The sequence below is a fragment of the Phalaenopsis equestris genome, unplaced genomic scaffold, assembly GCF_001263595.1.
Source record: "Phalaenopsis equestris unplaced genomic scaffold, ASM126359v1 Scaffold000372, whole genome shotgun sequence".
In the NCBI taxonomy this organism is placed as follows: Eukaryota; Viridiplantae; Streptophyta; class Magnoliopsida; order Asparagales; family Orchidaceae; genus Phalaenopsis; species Phalaenopsis equestris.
In genome coordinates this window covers 654,253-668,947 of record NW_018164814.1, presented here as the reverse complement: position 1 = coordinate 668,947, position 14,695 = coordinate 654,253, and the positions used below count along the sequence as shown (strand labels likewise).

Here is a 14,695-nt window from a genome sequence, read left to right as displayed (position 1 = left end):
CATACAAACAGAGATCTAAAAAATATATATATATATATATATATATATATATATATATGCACATAAATTGTTCCAAAACGAATACAAATGAGATTAAATGGTCCAAAAGGGAGGAAGTGTAACGAACAAAGGAGGATCTACTAATAGGAGACCAAGAGGCCTCACTTATCCAACTGGATGCAATCATCCGAGCTAAGGAGGAAGGCTAATCGAGCTAGGAGAAGGATAGAAGTACGATCCGAATTCAGACCAATTGAACTAGAGCAAGATAGATAAGCAATTGAGCTAAAAAGATGAGTGAAGGCATCAACCTACTTTTTGATAGATTCTATTCGAGCAAAGAATCAAGTTCCTCGCCATTAGCGGCCGTTCCGCAGACGCCATTGAGGTTCCTTATCAGAGACCAATAATAATGCAATAGAGTCCCACAGTCATCCTGAAGGACTTTCTTGTCAATGAATGAGCTATTTATTGAATTACGATGATTCATCCTCTGCTCGATAACCTAGTTTGATTTTGCTGACAGAAACACCCCGTCTAGGGATCGAGGGCCAAAGTCAGACTAGATCAACTTACCAATAGTCTAGTCGACTGAGGCAGTCCTGCTGATTCGAACCTAATTAAGATCAATTTGCCATCTGCATCGACTCATCATAGCCAGCTGAATCGGCCTTACCCAGTCGAATTCATGCTAGCCCAGCCTAGCATGCCATAAGAAGCCAAACAATTGGCTGAGTTGATGGGAAATATAACAGTTTTTTTAAAGCAGGGGCATAAATATAATATCACATATTAAACCATCTTTTCTATAAATTGGGAGATCATTTTATAAGGATGAGTTAATAGACATGATATCTTACTGCTCATCTTTCTCCCTCTCTCTCTATCTTTCTCCCCATTCTTATACTCTAACTCTCGGGGGTGTGATTCATAAACAAATCAGGATTTAACTATATGTGTGTGTGCGCGCGCGCACTACAACAACTTTAATGGCATTCAAACATAACATAAACAAGAATTTGAACCCAAATATTGGATATCACATTAATAATCACCATTTTAAGTGCATCTTTTTAATATATGGATAACGTGACATGTTTATAAAAATTAAAGTTTGTGTTAGATATGTAAATGCACAAGAATTGACTATTATGTATGTAAATCATTCTTTTTTATATATGAAGGTTTGGAGCTTGAAATTTTGTTGTTTGGTGAAAATAAAATAAAATGAATTTGGTGTCAAATTTCAATCTATTTAAACATCATCTTTAATTATTTGTTTCTAATATATTTAAAATTCGTCTAACTAAAATAAGTTTCAAATGCAATCACTCACCAAGTTATCCAGCACTCAAAAAAAAAAAACTTCTATAATTTATTACGAATAAGCAATTAACAATAAAATATTACAACTTCGTGCCGAACGTCCGACACCGTGCAGTTGGACGAAGCTGCAACGTCGAGCGCTATCTACTTTCTTTTGAGCTCGCCTGCTTCATTGCATCAACTGCCAATTTTTTTTTTAACATTTAATACTTTCTGGCAATCTTTCAGAGATCCAAACTGAGCAGGTTACGAGCCCTTGTGCCAATTCGAAACTCATCCTACCTTAAAATAAAAAATACAGGCTACCACTTGGCCAGACCTTACTGAATCTTAACTCTGTCTCCCTCCCTCTTAAAGAAGGCAAAAGCCGGGACCTGCAATCTTCCATTAAATCGTATAGCCCACATGCATTTATTAGTCGTTTTCTCCTTCACATGCTTAAGTCGTGCTGAAATAAATCTCCTTTTGGAGCCCCAATTTTAGTGCAGAGGGCTCCATCCCAACCACCTTGCTAAATTATATTTCGATGCAAACTTCCTCTCAACATATTCTTCCGCATTTTTCTCCTTTTTGTGTCTTTACCATATTTGTTAATCAGCCATGCAGCGATTTATGCATTGCTACATTGTCGAATTATACCTTGATTTCATTCATTTTAACATGTTTGTTAATCAGGCTCATTGTTGGTTCTATTTTTCCAGATTGTTGTATCCAAATTTGTCCCCAGAGAATGAGCACAAGTTAGAAGAGAGAGATAGGTAGAGGAGTGAACATTAATGAATAATAAATGTCGTGTCAATCCTTTTAAATCTTTTTTATTTATTAAATGAATTTCCTATTTATAGGAGAGATAATACGATGCGGTGATGTTATATTTTTTCTCTTGTTTTAAAATGGGTTATATAGGCTATTCTTGATATTTTATACATATGAACATGTCGTTCGGTTGTTCTCTCATTCTGTTGGCTGAGTTTATTTGGCTTCAAGCCGGTAGGACATGTTTGATCAACTAGGCTTGGTTGGTGTTGCCGGTTGACTGAGCTAGGTTGGCTTCAAGTTTGCAGGACTCTTCTTTGTGGTGGTTGGCTTGTTGTTTTGGATATATTGTCATCTCATTTCTTATCGAATGATTCACTTGAATCTTTTTGCCTTTTTTTCGCCCTCCTCATGGATCGGTCGGCTTTGACTCGGACGGCTTTACTCGATTCAATAAATGAGTCTCATGATCTTCTGTCGGTAGGTCCTATTTCATTGTACTCTTCTCCTCTTTACCGTTACAGCTTCCTATCACCAAAAGCTACTCTATAACTGCTCAATGTGGTATATCTCCCTGTTATTAATTTGGATATCTGCACTAAAATAACATGATAATGTATAATAAAAGGTCAGGCAAATTTAATTCTTGTTTACCAGTTCTTAGCCTAAATTGAAATACATTTAAAATTAGATTTTGAGATTATGCATCGTCGTCCATACATGATTCCTTGACGTTTCAGTATCACCAAAAGCTACTCTATTTTGTTTTTTTAAATTATTCCTTTCCCTCAAGAAAGTCGCATGTCCTTGAGTTGTCCTTTCAACCAATATAATATATACTGATCTCTTTATCTAAAGGTTGCCAACTTGGAACAATTTAAATCTCAGTCAACATGTACAGTGGATTGACTTTAAGTTCATCTTCATAATTTACTAGATTTTAACTAGTTTTCAGAGTTATCATATCATATAATTTTTAAGTTTTATTCCTCAAATTTTATTAAATGTAGATTTACATCATTTTGTGAATTCTGGTAAGAGGTAAAATCTTGCTTGTAGCCAAACAGGTCAAGTCAAGTTCCACGGTACATCAGATTCTACAAAGCTGCTCATTCTATAGTTTCTACCTCACTTCAATCTCAATCCCTCCCTCCCTCTCTCTCTCTCTCTCTCTCTTCAAAATCAAGCATGACAATTAGAGAACTGCTTTCATCTCCAGTGATCTCCATGCTCCTTCTTCCCTGCCGCAGCACCCTCTTCCTTCTCATCAAACCTCTACTGAGAATTCTGCAATACCAGGAAGAAACAATGTCTCTCACATGGCCATTGAACTTCGACTCTCTCGATCATTACCTCAGCGTTTTTGATCAAGACTTCTCCATCCGAGATACAGATGTAGGAATCTCCAAATACAGACGAACAGTATCGGACGAACAGGCGAGGTGTGTTTTCTGTCTGTCCGACGTCGTTGAAGGAGAAGAGATCCGAAAGCTAAGGTGCAGTCATCTATTTCATCGGATTTGTTTAGATAAATGGCTCCAGTATCAGAAGTTAAGCTGTCCTCTCTGTCGCTGCTCTCTGCTGGCTTCGTTGGAGGTGCAGGAGAAGCTTAATGAAGTAGAGGATGAAGTTGAGCCTGAGGATTCTGGTCCTCCTCTACTGGCTTTTGTTCTGAGTGAATGGTGGGGGAGATGTTTTCTCTTGGTCGAACATGGCTTTAGTTAATGGTTTGGTTCTGTAACCAGGTTTAATTAAGAGGAAAGATTATTGCAATAAATGGTGATTAGTCTTTCTCTAATCTTCATTTGCCTGAACTGCTGCTTTGCTTATTATTCTCTTCCTTTTCTTCTTCTTCTTCGTTTTCTTTCATGTTTCTTCCTCTTGTTTCCGTTTTTCTTCGTTAATGGAGAACTTACTGCTGCTTCTTCATTCTTGACTCGCATTGAATTTTTTGCACCATCTGACTAACCAAGTTGTCTCCTTGGAAAATTATTAGGTAAAGATTTTCTGCAAAATAGGATTTCAGCATGTAATTCTATTTTTACCACACAATTACTTATATATTTACTTATATTTCTATGTTTATAGTACTTTATGCATGCATTGCATTAAAAGATGTAATTCATTTTTTTAAAGTTTCTCATAATGTTATTTTTATACGAAATAAGAGTTTGAAGGGGCTATATGGTAACAAATTTAAGTAAATTTTAACTTCAAATCTTACAAGATAGAAAAAATAATAACTTTTAAATTTAAATCTATTTTTTTCATTTCCTTCCAAAAAAGACTTCTTAGTTTTAACTTAGGATCCGTTTGGGGTGGTGGTGCCGCAATACACTGCAGTTTTTTCTGTTTGGATAAATTGTGTTTTGGCCTTTATCGCTGAAATTTACGTTTTCTCATCACTCTTGGCTAAGTGCAGCGACATGTCACCTCCCAAAAGAGCCCTTAAGGGTGGTGGGCAGCCCAGGACTTAAATACTGTTTTTGGGCCCTACACCTAGCCGATGTGGGACTATTTGTCCGTGACATTCTCCTCCACCCAATCACGTGACGCCCTCGTCACGGATCGACTCCACCGAGGGTCCCACTGAACCATGGAGAGTCCACACACCTGGCAGACAGTAATCTGCTCTGATACCACTTGTCACCTCTCAAAAGAGCCCTTATGGGTGGTGGGCAGCCCAGGACTTAAATACTGTTTTTGGGCCCTACACCTAACCGATGTGGGACTATTTGTCCGTGACAGACAACTTTCTAGCCACGGTCTTAAATATATATACACATTTGTGATAGCAACAACAGCCTTTTAAGCATTATATTAATATTCAACAGCTTTACAATTACTTTCTAATAAGTTACAACTTCCCAAAGAGACCCCTTAAATCCCATATTTATTACATTCTATTATTGACAGGATTAAGTAAATTCGAATTTACAGAATTTATTAAAATTGTTAGTCTGTCATAGAACCCTAGTTAAAAATATGAAAACTATAAAACAGAAGGGTCAGTCATCTGTTGGGGTTGACTCTATTAAAAGGCATTTATTAATAAGATTTCGATTGGCTTAGAAATGATAGGTAAGTTTTTGTTAGTGCCTGATGTTGAAATTGAAATTATCATTAATTGTGATCTTAATTATATTTCCTTTTTTTTTTAGTAGAAGTTGTTCATTTTAACCCTCATTTTTCCTCAAATAGCAGCTTTTGACAGCTCTGTAGATTAGCTTCGTAACTGATTTCTCATCTTTACCATCAAGTCTATCAAAGGAGTTAGCTTTGGTTTTATAAATTACATGAATTATTGATGTTAGTTATACTATTGTCTCTAATATAATTGATTAGAGGACTTGAGAGTGAGTCATATACTAAGATATAGGTATCTATCAAATTAAAAGTCTTAAGTTGATGGATAACTAACTTTTTTATTTTATTAGTTATTAAGGCATGCATTCAACTCAACTTTTCTTTAGGTGATTTTTTATTCCAAATTTGAAATAATCATTATATTATTTTTTGTTTAAATATTTATATATTTTATTAGTTCGAGCTCGAGTTCAAGATTAATTTTATGAGAAGCTATTTATTGTGTAATAAAGAAAATAATATTAATTTATATTTGTTATAAAAAATGATTAAGAAGATGAATTTTTATGAAATAAATAATAAGAAATTATTTGATATAAATTATTAACTATATTTTTTATATTTTTTAAATAATTTAAATATAAAATCTTGATATTTAATATATTTAGAATATTTGTTTATATTAATTACTTTTTAAATGATGGGTTTAACTTGAGCTAAACTTGTTCAGCTCTAGTCACGAGTCATTGATCAAGTCGAGCCCGAGCCAGCTTGGCAATTACATCCTGGATACATCCCAACTTCTCAATCATATTAGGATAATCCTTGTTATTATTATTGCTATTTTTATACATCCCAACTTCTCAATTATTATAATTATTGCTATATATATATATATATTGCATTTTGTTTTTCATTTCACACTAGAGTGAAATTCATATAGAAAATTATAATTAATATAAAAAATAGCTTATTATGCAATATTTAATTCTATGATATTTTTGAGGTAGAACACTAATAAATTTGATCTATATTTATTAAATTAATAGCATTAAATTCTCTAATAAGGCCGTTGGACATCACCATCAAACCTCAAATTTGAACCCAAATTCCGTCAACATCAGATAATAAACACCATCACATACTTATAAAAGTCATATTCTCACCAATTAAACGTGCTGCATGGTGGATGTTGCTGAAAATATCAATGTGGAATTATTAAGAATAAATCAAAAATAGAAAATATGTCATTATAAGCGCATAAAACGTTCCATGCATTAAAAACTTGCTATTTTGATTTTATTATTATTATTATTATTATTATTATTATTATTTTAATTTAAGATTGTTTTGACAAAAATTGCTTTTGGATTAATCCTTAATTATGATTTAATTAATGAGTTTTGAGTGAAGTTTAGTAATGTTGAATTTTGTTTGTTTATTTTTATTTTTGATAATTTTTGGGATGATTTGCATGCATACCCCTCAATTTCTATGTATTTACATATCTAACACATAAACTTCATTTTTTACATACATGCCCCCTCTCTATCCATGAAATGTTTTTTTTTCATTTTGTGAAGGCTGAAGTGCCAAAATAGTCTAAGATTATTTTAAGTGGCGATATTTTACTCCCGTAGCTTATAGAAGTGTCAAAATGTTCTCCAGACTCTTTACATTGAGGCTGAAATAGCCCACTTTGATGACTATTAGAGCTCAGTTTTAAAATAGTCTGTGACTTTTTTGGCAACTCTATAAACTTCGGAACTAAAACGGCCTCAGGTAAATAGTACGTGACTATTTTGCCACTTCGCTCATTTTTTATGTGAAGTTAAAGACGTAAGAGGTGGTATAAATATAAAAATTTAAATTTATGTGTAAGATATGTAAATACATAAGAAGTGGGTGGCATGCATGTCAATGCCACATGTTTTTATTGTTTTGGCCCAACTATTAAAATGAAAATCATCAAAACTAACCAAATTGATGAAAACAAAGTCTCATGTTTGTTCAATCAACTTTGAGTTCAAATAACTGAAAACATGTACTGAGAAAGTATGAGTTCATTACATTCTATAATTGTATTTACATATTTAGATGTGTTTATGAGCTCATAATGTTTTTAAAAGTTATCAACATTATGATTTTATTTTCACTATCAAAATAAAATAAATACCATTTTATTCTTATGTATTTATACATCTAACACATTAAATGTAATATTTGTTGTTATAACAACTTAGATAAGTTAATATTTTTTTATTTTTTTTTATGATTTAAGAATTAGGATATATAACCATTCAATAGTAGGTATGTCAATTCCCTAATAAAAAATGATTGGATAAAACATTCTTTGTATCATATATGTGAGATGAAAACTGATAATCAAGGGCGGAACTGGCTCTTCCGGAGGTATCTCTGAATCCGAAATTCTAAGTCAATTGCGATCGAGCTCTTTGAAGTTTGAGGACGGGTGTCTCACTTTCAGAGCTGTCGTATCCCATATTGTTGATGTCTTCTTGTTCTTTATTAACAGACTAGTTGAGATTTTGTATGATTTGAGAATTGTCGTTAGAATTGAAAATCGAATTAAATTGGTTGTTATCAGTTAATTCAACTTGGGTTAGACCTAGTAACATTCAAATTTTTGCTAAGTTTAAAGTGGTTTAAACTTAGAGATGGATTTTAGGTCTAATTTGGGACAGGGTAAAGGAAATGGGGTAAGCTTGAGTTAGGTTAAACCTAAACCAAATTTAGGCTCAAATTAGGCTAAATAGGCACCAATATTTTTTAATATTAGGGCGGTCAAATAGGCAAATTTAATTTTTAATAATTTGCCTATACTTAAATTGAAATGCAAAAAAAAATAGACTTGTTTGGTATAAAATTATTCTGTTTATGAGGATCCAATAAATTAATAGAAGAATTTACATTTATATATATATATATGGAAAAAATATGATGAAGAAGAGCCCGTTGCCAGGAGATTGTGGAGATCGCCTGATCGAACAAGCCAACCAGACCAAAGGTGGTTTAGTCATGAGGCAAACAAGAAGACAGCTGAATCATTCAAGCAAGAGCCATCAAGCCGACATCGAGCTAAATGGAAGAGCATCCGAGCCAAAAGCTACAAAAAAACCAACTTAATAAGCCTACCCCTAGTCAAGCCGGTCCAAATAAAAATCTACCTCCACAAAGTATATCCAACAATCACATGGAGATTCCAAAGGCTTGCCATCAAGATTGAAGAAAGCTAACTAGGCTGGATTAATCGACGGTCTACACTTACTAACTTCAATTGATTGAGGGTCTGTTTCAGACATTTGCAGTTGTTTGCTTAAACAACTGAAGAATAAGCAGTTGTTCAAAAAACTATGACGGCTATTATAAAGCTTTTTTTGTTTTTCAGACCGTAGTTTTCTGGCAGCTACCGCAAACAACCAAGTTTGCTAAACATGAAAAACCGTCGTGCTTCACCAAACCACCACCGCATATCGCCCCAAACGCGCTATGAGCTGACTATATATGTTGTTTTATATATTAATGAATATCATATATGACCCATTTAATTAATATAAAATTGAATATTAATATTTAGATACTGTAAGAGTTTTATACACACCACTTAATTCTTATATATTTATATATCTAATCCCAAGACTTTAAGTTTTACATAAATGCTTTCTCACAATCTTACCCAAGCATAGTTTGTATTTGGTGGTTTATGCTTAAAAGGTTAAGTTTATATGTCAATTATGTAAATACATAAGAATTGAGTGGTATATATGTAAATACCCCCAAATTAGAAGACTTAATATTAATAAAATAATTGTTTTAAAATTTTCTTATTTTAAATGAAGAATTGAATTGGTTCTCTCCTTATAATGGAGATATTTTTCCCGATGCAGAGGTTGAAGACGATACACCTCCTGCTATTTTCCTTGGCAGAAAGAGCTTAATGGCCATGGAGACTCATTTCAGATTAGGGCTCTTCACCTCTAAAGCATATTATTACCCATTTTCCCACTCAACTCTTCCTCCGAAAAGCTCCTCTTTCCATCAAAATCGATCTGTTCCCAAGAAAACTTTCCACGCCGGCATTCCCTCTTCTGCTCTATCAGGTACACGCAACCCTCCCTCGATCTACTTCATTTTCTCCGAATGAATTAATGTCTGGCTTATATCATTCGCGAAGCGAACAGTTGAAGTTTTGGGTATTGTACTTCTTATTGAGTTTAAATCTCATAATTAATGGCTGTGTTAGGTCATAGGTTAAAACTGTAATCACCCGCAGGAAGCGAGGTTGCTGGAGAAGAAATAGTGCAAATGTTTCTGAAGGAGAGGCAAACAGATGGTGATTTTGTGACGAAGGTTTATGACAATTTATGGAGAAAATATGAGTTAAAATTTGTTGATCCGAAAGTTAATATTAGAGAAGAGCAGATCCGCCAAATTGACTTGGTATGAATCTCTTGACTGCTTTTTGCTGTTTGAATCAGCAATGGCTTTGGTCTAGGGGATCTTTGGTTGCAAGCTAGATTTAACTCTCGTAGGATTTGGTAAATTCTGAATATTCAAATTTGGTAAATCTCGAGGGGATTAAAACCTGATTATTTCATTAGATTGCCAACTGCTAAATTTTGCTAAATCCTGATGAATTGTTTAGTTTTTTGTTTGGGAGTTTGAAATTTATGATAGGGGGTGTTTGGCTGCTAGTAGGATTTAGTGAATCCGTAAATCATAAAATCTTTAAATTCACCCTGTCCCTGGATTTACTTAATCCGGATTTAAGCTGAATCAAATGCAGAATTTGGAACTCTAAATCCGAAAATTCCCAAATGATGCAGCTATTGCAGAACTGTATGTAAACCTTCCAGATACACTTGGCTACTTATCTTTTTTTTTCTTAGTTATTTGCTAATAGACCACTTATGCTATTTTTATTTTCTTAGTTACCAGTTATGAGGGGAGTTGTCCCCTCTAATTAGTTAGCTACGTACCTTATCGTTGATCCGCTGCTATAGGGGAGTGGAGGTATAGGTGGTAAAGCACTTTTGATATTTTCTTCATTTGGGAATTACAGAAAACTTTTGTTTCATCCTCTTCTTCTTTGCTTCCTTGTTTTTCTGTTCTTGGTTTTTGATCCATAGGTGCTACGCCAATAAATCCACAGAAGTCCTACATTTTAGTGTTTGGCTGGATTTAGTGAACCTGCTAATAAATCCTATTAAAAGGCGCTACTAAACACCCATTTAGATTCATTAAATATTTTGAATGAAAAGATTTAACAAATCATGTATTCAACTGGAGTGGGAATTATCCAAACAATATGATTTGAAGTACCCAAGCTTCCATTTTCCTGGGTTTGTGTTAAAATTTTGCTTAAATTTAGCCTAAGGTATAATAACAAACAAACCTAAGGGAGGTTTGCATTAATTATTGTTATGTTCTTTTCTTTTACATCTTTCTTTCTGTGTAGTTGAAAGTGGAAGTTGATGAATTGGAAGAAAATACTGAATTTCTAAAACTAACCAAAAACATGGATTGGATCTCTAGTGAGAACACTGCTCCGGTCAACAAGAAATTATTGACAAAGGTCAGCTTCCTTTCAATTTGATTCTAATTTTATGGTTTTTTATGGTTATTTATGGATATACTGCATTGTTTATGGAATTCATGGTTTTTTATGGTTGTTTGGTATGAAAACAGAAGTGGAAGGATGAAGGTGAAAAGAGAAAGAAAGTGAACATGCTCAAATATGAAGCTGTATGTCTTCTTCTTCTCAGTTTCTTTAAAGAGCTCTAGTCTTCGTAAATTGGAAAAATGCTCTTTGCAATCTTTGGTATACGTACCACTTCATGTAACTTTGTTTTGTATTGCAATATGGCTAGCATAGAAGTGCCCTTTTCATAATAATTAGCCAAAATCAGAAATGCATAGTTATACATATATTTTCTTTCTTACTGTCTTGCTGCAGCTTAAGGGGGAGTTGTTGCTTTTAACCGTAGCAGTTGGAGCTGCTTGTTGTGTATATTGTTTTATAAACTTATCCACTGAGGTACTCTAATTATACCTCCTTTTATGCCTTTGATGCAGTTTCGTCTTGCAAAGTTGCAACATTTTTAGTTTCGACCTTTTTAATAGTTGTAGAGTATAATTAATGTCTTGTTAAAAAATTATCTCCATCTCTTGACTCGTTTTTTATTTTTTTGTATACTGATGATAAAAGCTGTCATTCATTTCAACTGCAAATGATTTTTTTTTTGTTTTTTTGTTAAAATAAAGTAAAACTAGCATAGGTAATCAAAGGCGATCCTTCTTGCGTGTTCGAATATTCGATTATTATCTTGATAGGAGCGAAGACCAGCCTATCATTGGGATGGGCATCGAATATCAATGGCTAATATACATCAAGCATCAAACATCAGTGATCGTCTTTCATTATATGACTTGTAGTTGCTCGTCAACTGTAGCTTGACAGATACTTGATGTTTATCAACCATCGACATCAGCCAATTACTAATGTGCCACCGACTTCGGTTAGTTATTGAAGTCTAGCGTTCAAGTTAGTGTTTCCTGACCTCTCCTATCATGACAACGACCCAATCCGCCATTCATCATTACCCAACTTTTCATGCTTTATATTGGTAGTCATTCAACACGTACAAACAACTCACTTTCTTACATCGATCTTTGGCTGTTATTTTCTCTGTTACTTAATTTTCCATCTATTAGAAGAACAATCAAGCTCGCTACCAAAAAAAAAAAAAAAAAAAAGAAATTCCGAACTCGCCACCTATAACTGCAGGACTTGAGCCTTTTTTGTTGATTTGTTAGTTGTCATGAGACGTCTGTCAACTATTGACTTTTGGCATCTATTGACCACCAACATTTGATGTCTGTTTTTTCAGTCAACCAATCTCCCCTATTAGGAAAGTGAATATGTTGACCATCCATCATCTCCAGTCTTTATTATGATCAATGTTTGATGCTTGTCTTCTTGATTGCCCAGTTTACCCTCACATGAGAGAATGGCTGTGTTGTTTTTCCATTGTCTTCGCATTCCTGACATTCATATAGAGTTTCTTCTCTTGTTAAAAATTGATATTTTATAGCTATTGATATATGATATCTGTCTTCGTGGTCACATGCCCCCATTACCCAATCACCTGTCTTCCAACTTCTACTTCAATTGTTGTTCGAAACTCATTGTATCATGACTACTTTGAACCCCTTAAAATTCATTCTAATACCACAACATGAGACATATTCATGATTACTATCCATTACTTTTGTATAAACGTCTTCTCTTATTACGAGGAAAAACATGTTTTGTAATTCTTTACTCATACTAGCTTAACTATTTTAAATAGGCTAGGCTCCATGATTTTTATGCTTTTCGGGTTTTTAATATAAAAAATATTGCCTCATGTACACCATTTTCAACTTATTCACATGAGTGTCGGATCTTTATAATACTCATATTTTCTCTATTGTATTGAATTTAATTCTAAATTATAAGAGGGTCTAATCATGTCCATTGATAATTTATGCTTTTCGTTTAAAAACAATAATTATTAGCTGATGTTAAACACTATCTTAGCATGTATCAAATTATGCATGACCTATTTTATCAATCTGACAGGCTGCTATCAGCTATGCTATTGGTGTTCTTTTGAGGTTAGTGGCTAGATGTTTTTTATATGCTTTTCTGCTATTGCTATTATAGCTATGAAACATGATATTCCCTTTTATTCAAGCCGCAATTACATAGTAGCTTGGAAGGAGTATTTAGTTAACTTCTAAAGAACAATGCAAATTTCATTTTAGTATTTTTTCTTAAATTTTCTGTACTAATTATTTTCATTGAGAAAGTTGAAGAGAGTGAGTTTGTGGGTTGGTGGTGAGAGTAGATATCCGTCTCCTTTTCCATTATAAAAAAAGTAGCCCAAGAGAAGAGGGAAACATGATGATGAGGGAGAGCCTTCCCCACTTTCTCTGTAAAAATGCAGAAGAGGTGTTTTAATGGTATTTCTTGTTTATTACTATTGCCTTACCAAACTGAGTAGTAGAAGATCCAAGGAAGATATTTTTACTAGTCATCATTTCCATATTCATCTTCAGATAAAAATTATTGCTGAGCGCATTTAAATTATGATTGATAGTATTTTTATATTTATAATCTTTATGAAAAAAGTGACAAACGTTCTTATCATCCATGTATAAATGGAGATTGCCTTAACCATTTCACAATGACATAGAAAATGGAAGTGATGGAGGGCATCTTAGGGTTAATATCTAATAATATAAATATTACATGAAATACATAATAGATTAAAACATATAAAAAATCGTAATTCATTTTCAAACTTTTTATTTCAGCAGACGTTAGCCTCTTTGATGAAAAACCATAAAACACAATTAATTTATTCCAATTAATGATATAAACTTTGCCAAAATCAAAAGTTTCACATTTGATAAGATCTCACAACAATTAAACTCACACCATGAAACATTGCTCAATTAGCATCAAATTTGATAAGATCTCAATCATATACACAAGCCTATCACAAATAACTTGGATGAAAGAGTGAAGAATGGAAGTCACCAATTATGATTTAGGTCTCACATTGGAATGATTAGATGTATTCCCTAGAAGCTCTTGTCAAGATTTATTAAGTGTTTGAAGAATACACATCCAATAACACACAAGCATTGAAAGAAAAATAGGAATTTATTTGACTACTTACTAAATTTAACTGTTATAATGCTTTCTTATTTATGATTAAAAAGATTCAAAAATAATAAATTCTTATAATCTTCCTTGATCTAGCCAAAAACCACAGGTTATAATACATTGCAGTTGGATTCCAGCAATTTTTTAAGTTTATAATTTTAGAAATAAGCAAATAAGAAGATCCATAGCAACAATCAAACATAAACAAAGACCTAACAATATTTGCTGGAAAACGTAGTCATTTTTTGAAATAATGGCAACGCACATTTTGTATACTATTCAAATATCAGCTACAGTGTATATCACGTCTATGAGAAAACAATAACCAAGATTTCCCGAGCAAGATAACCATAACAATCGGCCATTTCTCAATTTTAGTTTTCTGTTATGGCAGCATGGTGACAGAAGGAAATAAGTTGTTACTTTTAACCTTTAGTAAACACAGCAGAGAATTTGAAGCCGGTCAATACTATTGAAATAAGAATAAGAGAAAAACTAGGATCTATAACACATGTATGTAGGGGATTCAATACATGCTACATTTAAAGGTCTTTATATGAGACATGATACAAAAATTTGTCTCGAACCTGACATAAAAAATTATGCCAACCCATGGAAGTTTCAAGTTGGCTTTGGGTTAAGCTTAAATGACTCGAAAAATGGCAAATTCCAGTTGAGTTCAGGTTAATCTAAAAATAATGACTTAATTACTTGTTATGTTTTTTAATGAAAAGTTTTTTTTTTATTTTTTTTATTTTTTTGAGTTTTTGCTTCTAAATGGAGTAATTA

At 33.1% G+C, this 14,695-nt stretch overlaps 2 protein-coding genes across 2 annotated transcripts; both read left to right on the top strand.

Moving 5' to 3' along the window:
• The first annotated feature begins 2,841 nt into the window (after nt 1-2,841).
• Nucleotides 2,842-4,017, top strand: LOC110026481 (E3 ubiquitin-protein ligase RHA2B-like). Its single transcript, XM_020727433.1, has one exon. The coding sequence runs from the start codon at nt 3,271-3,273 to the stop codon at nt 3,805-3,807; it is 537 nt and encodes a 178-aa protein (XP_020583092.1). The 5' UTR covers nt 2,842-3,270; the 3' UTR covers nt 3,808-4,017.
• Nucleotides 4,018-9,036: 5,019 nt separating this feature from the next.
• On the top strand, nt 9,037-12,849 carry LOC110026460 (the record flags this gene model as incomplete). The annotated part of the gene is given in 6 exon segments (XM_020727401.1): nt 9,037-9,290; nt 9,464-9,630; nt 10,649-10,765; nt 10,879-10,935; nt 11,147-11,227; nt 12,815-12,849. Coding segments are annotated over 6 exon segments (620 nt in total), but the record flags the coding sequence as incomplete, so codon positions are not given.
• Between the last annotated feature and the right edge of the window lie 1,846 nt (nt 12,850-14,695).